The 10449-nt window shown below is 27.5% G+C and overlaps 1 protein-coding gene across 1 annotated transcript in view; it reads left to right on the top strand.

Annotated features, from left to right (window-relative positions):
• LOC108730438 (Cytochrome P450 4d1) overlaps positions 1-9319 on the top strand; it is a gene marked incomplete at its 5' end in the record, with an annotated part of 9989 nt that extends 670 nt beyond the window's left edge. The window contains 8 exons of the mRNA XM_018460142.1: positions 1081-1144; positions 2980-3109; positions 3189-3255; positions 3643-3737; positions 3805-3873; positions 6406-6583; positions 7438-7614; positions 9091-9319. Of these exons, the coding sequence (XP_018315644.1) occupies positions 1081-1144; positions 2980-3109; positions 3189-3255; positions 3643-3737; positions 3805-3873; positions 6406-6583; positions 7438-7614; positions 9091-9263 (953 nt within the window). The remainder of the gene's footprint in view (positions 1-1080; positions 1145-2979; positions 3110-3188; positions 3256-3642; positions 3738-3804; positions 3874-6405; positions 6584-7437; positions 7615-9090) is intronic.
• Between the last annotated feature and the right edge of the window lie 1130 nt (positions 9320-10449).

Raw genomic sequence — 10449 nt, 5'->3', positions numbered from 1 at the left:
GGCGTCCCCTACAGTGCACGATTATCAAACATATTTTAAAGTAGGGAATTCTCGTGTTATATAGTTGAATTTTTTTTTATTAATAACTTTTTAACGAATAACGAACGACGGCTAAAACTTGTTGGAGGTCACTCAGGGTCAACATATGTCAAGGTCAAGTTCATTGGGGAGGTGTCCCCTGATCTGGAGATTTACCTAATTTAAAAGATATGTTATTATTTAAGCAGTCGATCATTATTTTCACGTACTTGTCCGGAAAAAAATGTTATATGGACATATAATATTTTATATATAATTATACCATATATAATTATATATGAAACATTTTTTCCCGGTTGATAATAAAATATTATTTTATTTTTGAAATTATCATTTATGGTAATTTCTAATTAAACAAAATTAAAAATTTATGGTAATTTCTAAACTTTTTACCGGGAAATATCATTTCATAAACATGTATAAATATTCATAAATATACTATACATCCTTCATACGTATATATTCATATAGCCTTCTTTCTTTTATAAAATTACTTTTTAGTGTAATAGAAATAATAATAATAATGTGAAAACATTAAAAATAATTAAAAGGATAATTTTCATACTATTTATTCTTAAAAAAATTAAGTTTAGAGAAACGTAAATGATTGCTCATATATAATTCACATTGAATTACTTAAAGCATCAAAAATCTAGCTTCGACCGGTATAGGGGCATTTGCAATTTCTAGTATTGATTGTGTTCTCACATAGTACGATCTAAAATAAGATTCTTATTATTATCCCTTTAATTGTTTTTTGTTTTCGCACCATTATTATTATTTTTATTACACTAAAAAGTAATTTTATAAAAGAAAGAGGGATATACAAACGTGCATGGATATATTTAATGTATAATTACATATGAATACTTATTTATGTATGTTTATACATATTTATACATATTCATGTATGAAAAATTTTTTACCGGGTATACTAAATGTATTATATAGATGTATAAATAATATAAAACTCAATGTTGTATCGATTACGTATTAATATTTAATTAATAAAATTGTTTTTTTACATGTTTTTACGTGAAGACTGCATAATAGGCATCAAGTTGGAACCAAACAAAATCAATCAATGTGTAAAAATATTGCAAAGGTATTTAAAATTTTTTGTAATTCTAAATACTCGTAATCAATGCAAATCATACGAGGGGCACTACTTATATTTTGAGCCTTGGCAACATTGAGTGTTGTCAGGTGCCATCTGACGTTTCCACTAGAAAGTTTGACATTTTTTACCATAACCTTCTTCAGTCTTCCACTTTTGGCGATAAAGCCCCATCCTTTGCCACTGTGAAACGCTGGTATAACGAACTTAATCGTGGTCGCCGTTCGCTCACCGACGAAAGTCGTGAAGGTCGTCCAAAATCAGTTGTTGTGTCAGAAAACATTGATGCTGTGCAAAAACTAATAATGCAAGATCGTCATGTGACATACTGTGAGATTGAGACAACCTTAGGCATTAGTTCCACCAGCATATATAAAATATTGCATGATCATTTAACCGTGAAAAAGGTTTGTTCTCGTTGGATCCCACATAATCTGACAAAATCTCAAAAAGATGCTCGTGTCGATTGGTGCAAACAAATGCTTAAGAAATACAAAAAGTGTATATATCATAAAGGAGAATATTTTGAAAAACAATAAAGTCATTTTCAATGACAAATTACTGTTTTTTTATTATTAGGCTCAAAATATAAATAGTGCCCCTCGTATTATCATCAATAAATATAAATCTATTTGAATAAAATTTTTATCTGTCCAAAGAATCACATATAAAATATACAAGAAAATTTTTGGTGGAAAATGTAACTGGATATCCATATGAAAAGTGTACATCAAATTAGACTTGCTGACGTCGATTGTAAAGTTTCTACGAAAAAATGATACCTATGAAGTTTTAATCCCTTTTTATGGAGTGAGATTTTATCTACTTTGGTATTACACTCCAAAAAAGGGATTGAAATTTCACTCCTTTGGAGTGAATTTCATTCCAAAAGATTAAATCTCATAAGGGGAGATTCCCGAGTGATCCTCACCGATTTCAATGAAACATGGCAGGATTGTAGAATGTGTTCTCCTGAATAAAAATCATCCCCCATTTGGACTTAAACGATCTACCGTTTTCGAGATATTTCAATATTAAAGTTGACGGCATTTCCTTTAGAGTTTATTAGGACATTCATACTCGAGTATTTGTAACGTAGTGGATATGATAACAATCTCCCCATACAGCACAGAATTTGCAACAACATCGCTGCAAAATCTTTGCAATATTGCTGCAACATGCAATGTTGTAGCAGTTTTGCCGCAACTTTTGTGCAATCTTTTCTTTTTCTTTTATTCTTATTTGGGTTTCATGAAAATCGTCACTTTTTGACCGCTTGTATGTCCAGAACTGCTTGACCGATTTTTATTTTTTTGGCTCAAATTACTCATGGCGATGCCACCTTTCAAGATATGTTACGTGCGATTCAAAATTTTTTATATCTTAGTAGTTCTGTACCCCCAAAAAATGGAACTTTAGGGGTTCGGGATAAGAGACTTGTAGTATTTTTTAGTTTTTGAACATGGCCAGAGACAACTATCGCGTCTCCTGATATAGAGTTATGTATATTTAAATATTGTATCATCCTTTGACCTTTTTATTATTACAAACTGAAGAAGACTCTATACAGTCGAAAGATATTACATTAATTTTAAACATCATAGGACATTGAATTAGTTATATGTTATCTTAATTTTTTAATATTTTGCTTGTTTCTTGGCCTTATTAACGGTCTTTTTTTTTACTGAACACGAACAATATCTTCTTCTTTCTTACATTTGTAACATTTAATAGTTGTAATTGATTAAATACGCTTTTATAGTTATATCTTATATATATATATATATGAAAATTTTTATTTGAAAACGAAAAAAATATTTCAGGTTAAAAAAAATGGCTTTCTATAGAATAACGAATTTATATATATATTATTTTGATATCATATTCAATCTCACTCCTTTGGGACGCAAACAGAAGAAGACTTTAAATTTATTACATTCTGTTGTTGATGAGGTATATGATAAATACGTTTGATACTTTATATTCTGCATTATTCAATTTGATGTTTATTACGTAATCTATTTTTATATAGATGATACAGCAACGCATAGATGAATTAAATGACGTGAATACAACCGAAAATGAGAAAAACCGAACTTGTAAGTTGATCCACATTTTATATAAAATTTTACCTTTATAAAAATCGAAAATGCAATGTGGCAGCAAAATTGTTATAGCTATAGTCGAAGTAGTTTTCGATGCTTTCTATATAATGATACAGGTCGACACAAGTATTATATATCTGTCTTTATTACTTATTAAGTATCAAGGAAAATGAAATGTTTTTCTCGACTTGCGTCACTAAATCGACAGAAATCATTACAATACCACGTTCTTTTTATTTCTAGAAAACAATTTCTACTTACGTTTACTTTTAAGTTTTATATAAAGGACATAAAGTTAAAGTTTAAGTTAAAATTTGCCAGTACAATATTATTATAAATGAATAATTAATCTTTTAATTTATACTTCGTTATATAATATAGATAGAACGTTTTTCGACATTCAAATGGATGCATGCCGTAAACAAAATTTCACGCGACAGGAGATTCACGACAACGTAATGACAATGTTATTAGCGGTACGTACATCGATATAAATAATTATAATTATAAATAAGTGTTAAAATAAAATTATTATGTACGCAGGCCAGTGACACAATCTCTATTACGATGAATTTTGTTGTCTTCATGTTAGCAAATTTTCCAGATGTACAAGTATGTATATATATATATATATATTTATATATACGTATGAGGAGTAGACTTTCAAAATGCGTTTTACTTAAAATATATAATTTTCAGAAAACGAGAAAAAAGCCACAAGGAAACCATATGTCTTACAGAAAATAACAATTTGTCAATCAGTAAGATGTAAAATGTTAAACAAAATTGCTAAACAATTTCTAATAATGTTAAACGAATGCATTTTTTGTCTCTAATTGAAGGAAATAACGCATATCAAATGTTTAGATTTTTTCAGTATATGTATAAATTGACGGTGAAAAAATGCTTTTTGAACAAGTAGCTTATAACAGTGTCTTTCATTATTAAATACTACGCCGTCTGTAACTCAAAAAATGATATTTTTAATAAAATGTATTTTGAAAGTTTGTTCTTCATATATATATTTCAAGATAATTAAATTTACTAGTTAAATAATTGAAGTGTAAACAATATAATATAAAAATTTAAAAATTTTAAAAATAAAATGATTTATTGTAGGGGAAACCGGGGCTGGTTGTCACAGTTTTTGATTAGTGATTTTTAGAAAAAAGTGGATGCCTGATTTTGAAATATTATATACGTTATAATATATTATACCTACATTCTTTAGGTATTAAAAAAAATATTACTCGTGAAGTCATCAAAATAAGTTATTTAATTTTAAATGAAGCTGCGACAATTAACCCCGTGTTCTGGGTTCCAAATCCAATGGTTCCAAATCGGACCATCCCCTGGTTCAAATCGAAAACTTCTATTTTTATGGATTTTTAGACAGAATTTTAAAATATTTTAATGTATTTTTCTTAGTATTGAGTAAAAACGAGCAATTTAACAGTCAAAGATAAAAATTTTTTTTAGAAAAACAAATTACTGACAGTTCATATTATTAGAATTGAAATCAATAAAACTCAACTAATCTGAGTCTGATGATATTTTACTGATTTAATTCCTTGGACTAGATCTGGTCAGCGGATCACCAATACTACAACCAGGCCTATAAGTTATCTACTGTACTGTCCGATTTGGACACGGGTCCTTTTGAACTTTGGAACAAATTTTATAATAAACTGTAAAAGTGATAAAAAAATGCTTGATATTTTTGAATTCTACACTCTTTAATTATCTTAAATCAATTACTTTTCAAATTTTTAACACCTTTTAATAACTTTTAAATAATGATTTATAAGGATTTTCTTTTCTAAACAAATTTTCGCACGATGGCTGAAAATACATATTTGCGTCTATTTTATGAATGTTATGACAGAGAACTGTCAAATTGCTATCACATGTACAGTGTTTTATAAGGACTTTACATTATAAATACATTATAAATACAATACGCAAATCTGCTTAACCGTATTCATTAAAATTAAAAAGGTCCTATTTGGAACACGGTCTGATTTAGACCACTCTCCCCTATACAATGTTTGTGATGCAAATCGTTTTATACAACAAATTAATATTATATCAGCAATCTACAGTTAAAAAAAGAGATTTTTTTGCCATGTTCTGTTCGAATTATAAGTATTTTGACAATCAACCTCGTACGACAACCAGCCCCGGTCTCCCCTAATAATAAAAATAATAAATTACATTATACCACACATATCATATATCAATAATTTAAATCAAACATTATTATTTTGATTTGTTTTGATCGAACTACTATACGGAGTAACGATTAAGAATGTTAAAATTAAATCGTCATATTTTTCTTCATTCGTTTTAACGATCGTTTTTCTGATTAGAGTCAGGTATTGAGATTTATCGACTTTATTTGAGCTATTTAATAAAGCCGTTTATACAGTAGCGCTTATAAATATTTTGACTAATATTTTTGTATCATTAAAATGTGACAAAAACATTAGTGTGTTAAAATATTTATAAGCGCTACTACATCAATATGAACGCATTAACCGTCGAAGAAAATCGTTTCAAAAATTAAAAAAAATTATTTAAAAAAGCTATTTTTAAAAAGTATTATTAACGTGAATAAATAGAAGCTGTTATAAAATTTTTATAAAACATTTTTTGATGTCTTGAATTGTTTTTAAAATATAAGATACAGTTTTAAGATATAATGAAAAAACCGCTTTACCTATAAACAGTGATTTCAACACAATCATAATGAACACCATATATTAATACTTGTTGTTTTCATATCTTTTTGATAAATTTGATTTAGATTAACATTTTTCAAAATACTTAAGCTTATAATAGGTTAATAGCATTATACGGAGATATTAAAAATTCTTTGAAGTACAATGTCACAATATATGCGCAATATTTTATTTAGATTAAAAATTTTAATAGAACCATCCAAATTTCTAGATTGTATAGACATTATATATCATTATCAATGCTTCAATTATAACTAGAGTAAAATCAAATTGATAAAAAATCTGAAACGTTTTTAGACATGTATTTATATTTTATATTATTTGACATGTATTTATATTTTATATGTATGTAAAAATACTGTATGAATATGTATGTATGAATACTTTATTTACGTCTTAAAAGGAAAAAGTATATCAAGAACTGTTGGAAATTTATGGCACGGAAACTATAAAATCTGCACCAATTAAATACGACGATTTACAACATATGCATTATTTGGACCGAGTTATCAAGGAGACGATGAGAATTTTCCCTCCTGTCCCTTTAATTGGACGGCGAGTAACAAAAGATTTAAAAATAGGTTTGTTCGCTTTTTTCCGCCGTTAAAATAAATAATTGAAACTAAAATTTTGATTACAAATGTATTCACCCTTTATAAAATAAATTTTTTTAAATTTCAATATTTTATAGTTATGTTATGTAGGATTTAAATATACCTAGAGTTTTTCTACGATAGTAAATTTGTATAGACCATACAACTTGTATCTGAAACATTTTTTGTTGGAAATGTGTTTTTTTCGTGATACTCAAGATGAGCAATTAAAATGAGACACTCTGTATGTCTTTATAGAAACTAGAAATTATAATTATGCATATATGATTTCATCGTCATAGGCGGAAAATTTGTTGTCTTAGAAAAACTGATCTGTATTTCAATCTTTCATAATTGTGAAAGGTATAAGATATTGAAGTTCAAAAATGCATTTCTTACGGGATGAACAGTACATTTACGACCAAAATTTTAAAATAACGTTAATCTTTTTTTTACAAAATAACATTCAACATTCAAAAAGCTAGAAAGCAATACTTTATCTTATTAAAGTAATTTTTGCTGTAAATTAATGTTACTTCACTGTAAAAAGAAATGTTTTATTCTTGTCCCCATTTTTTAAACACTTAAAGATGTTTTAGTTTTAAACTTTTTCAATAGACAAAAAATTACGTGTTTGAATTTAAAACACTATGCGTTATAAATCCAAACATGTAGTGTTTTATCTATTGAAAAAGTTTAAAACTAAAACATCTTTAAGTGTTTAAAAAATGGAGTCAAAAATAAAACATTTTAATATCTTAAAATTAAACACTTCTTTTTTCAGTGTTGTTATTATTTCATTTTTATTGTAATAATTTTTTAATAAAAAATGTACGTTTTAGGAGAAGTTGTTTTACCAAAAGGTGCAGACATTGTTATAGGAATTCTGAAAATGCAACGGGACAAAAAATATTGGTCAAACCCAATGATGTTCGATCCTGATAGATTTCTCCCAGAAAGAATAAAGGATTGCCACTTATGTTATCTCCCTTTTAGTGAAGGACCAAGAAATTGTGTGGGTAAGCACGAATAAATTATAAAATATTATAAGTAGAGCCCAGATTATCCGCCGACCAACGCACAGTAGGCAAAAAGGCTCAGTTTTTGGACAAAAATCTACCGACAATGCAATTCTTAACCGATTTCAAAGATTTTTTATTATTTACTTGTAATGAAATGCCCTATGATGTGATGCTGCGCCTTTCTTGAAACAAAGCTCGAATTGAAAATGACGGATCAAAAAAGATTATCGAAAGTGATGAAATGATATTGAATAAGATACTTCATTTATAATATTGAACCTTTTCAATATATATTCACGTCAAATTAGATACGTATTAGTTTCTCGATACGCTAAATATGAAATTAGTAATTAAAAATTTCTAAATTCAAAGTGACATTGAATACGGAAGTAAAAGATATTGAAATTATATGATCTTAAATAATTTACAAAGCAGTTAGTAAACATCAGATATATTATTTTCAAATGTTTTTCACAGTATATGATATTATATTGTTAATTACTAAAACTTTGTTAATTTTTTGTATATTTTGTTACATTATACATATTTTATTACATCTACCATTAAGGCAGATACCTCGACGCGATAAAAGGGCAGTGCTTAAGCATTGCTTTGTTATACAGAAACAGTTGTAACGAAGCAATATAACATAATAATTAGCAAAGTTTTGCTAATTAACAATATAATATTACATACTGTGAAAAACATTTATAAATAATAATGTATCTAATGTTTATTAACTGCTCTGTAAATTATTGAATGTTGTATATTTTTAACATTTTTTATTTCCATATTCAATGTCATTTTGAATTTAGAAATTTTTAATTGCTAAATTCATATTTAGCATGTCAAAAAACTAATATGTATGTATTTGGCGTATATAAGTTCAATATTGTAAATAAAGTATCCTATTCAATATCATTTCATCACTTTCGGTCATCTTTTTTGGTCCATTATTTTTAATTTGTTTTAAAAAAGGCGTAGAACCACATCATAGAGCATTTCATTACCAACAAATTAAAAAAAATCTTTGAAATCACTTGAGAATTACACTGTCAGTAGATTTTTATCAAAAAATGAGCCTTTTTGCTCATTGTGCGATGTAACGATTCGAGTCGACCGTAGCGCGCTCCTCACGATTCTCCCCACTCGCCCGAAGGCGTGACGAGCGATGGAGCGACGGCTCCACGGCGCGGGCGGTGGAGGATGAGGTATAGTGCGGACAGCTAATTAGGCCGGAATCAGACTAGGCATTAAAGATTGAGATTGAAGATTGAAAGATTGAAATTTGACCAATCAAAACAATAGGAGCTAAAATTCCTTTGCCCTCATTGGTCAAATTTCAATCTTCAATCTTCTCAATTTTCAATGCGTAGTCTCTGATTCCGGTCTTACGGTTGACGCGATCTCAGAATTTAATTCGGGCTTTAATTATAAGTATCATAATTAATTTATATTATTAATAAATTTCAGGTATGAAATATGGAATGACATGTTTGAAAGTCATGCTAGCAACATTGGTACGAACATTCATATTCAAAGTAAACAAAAGCATTGAAACATACAAAATTAAATTGAAATTTGAAGTATTACTGTCTCCTAAAAAGCCTTTAAAAGTCAAAATTGAAAAACGATGTTTACAATAAAAGAGTAGGTATAAAGATGTATTGAACATCTTTATACCTATAAATAAGTGAAAAATATTTCACTTGGGGCATTTCGAAATTCAGGAGATCCAGGTTTCAATCCCGGTTGCAATAATATTTTTGACAATAAATTATTTACAGTGTTTTCTAAAGATATTTATTAGCATTTGTAATATTAAATTGACTTCAACTTCAATCTAGAACTGTGTTTCAAGACCGACAAGTAATAAAATTATATATACAAAAATATCAATAATATAATAGGAACTATAACCCGTCTCAGCCAAATATGGCCCTCTTCATTATTTATGTTAAACATTTTTCGGATCATTTTCACTTGATATTAAAAATATCTTAAATATAAGAAATTTTTATAGAATATTTTTCATTCATTATGTTGATGAATAATTTGGATTTATTATTTCTTTAATTTGTAACGTGTGTTATAACACGTAGAATATAACAATAAAATGCAAAACATAAAATAACAAAATGTAAATTGAACCAAACATTTGAGACTTTAATATTTTTATTATAATCCTTAATAATCCAGTGTTGTGCCTATTCAGCATCAAGTTTGACGATCGGAGACTCGAAAGGAATCAAATACTCGACACTTATGTAGAGATTTTTAAAATAAATTTTTAATTAAACACACTTGTTCAAATTATTATAATAAAACTTTAACAATTCTAACACTTCTACTAACTTAGTACTTTTAAACAATAGGAATCTTACTGGATGGTCAAAGTTAGATCTTTTCCGAGTCGAAATTTTAATCCTACATTACATCTACAAGATCCATTAAATTAGAAGGATTAATGTAGATTTTCGAGATCGATATTACAATAGACTGTTGTCCTCTTTTGATCCATGAATGGTTACTTATTTCTATTTTCTCCATGTCGAGAATCAAAGGAGGACTTTGTTAGAAAATCTTTCAAAAGGACTGTAAGTGCTACGGATTTTTAAGAATTGCAGGCTCCATTGAAAGTTTTGTATAAATAACTATTATTTTGTTAATATGTGAATTACAAAAACTTTTTTATTTTTTAATTTAAAATTTGTGCTGTTCTAAGCAAAATTTAATTAGAATACGCACATTTAATTTGCTTAGAACAATTTTTAAATTAAAATATAAGAAAGCCTTTTTTGTATTATAATAATTCACATGTTAACAAAATAG

Source organism: Mycetomoellerius zeteki, unplaced genomic scaffold (assembly GCF_001594055.1).
Source record: "Mycetomoellerius zeteki isolate Tzet28-1 unplaced genomic scaffold, Tzet1.0 scaffold92, whole genome shotgun sequence".
Taxonomy (NCBI): domain Eukaryota; kingdom Metazoa; phylum Arthropoda; class Insecta; order Hymenoptera; family Formicidae; genus Mycetomoellerius; species Mycetomoellerius zeteki.
This window is presented reverse-complemented; position numbering and strand designations above follow the sequence as displayed.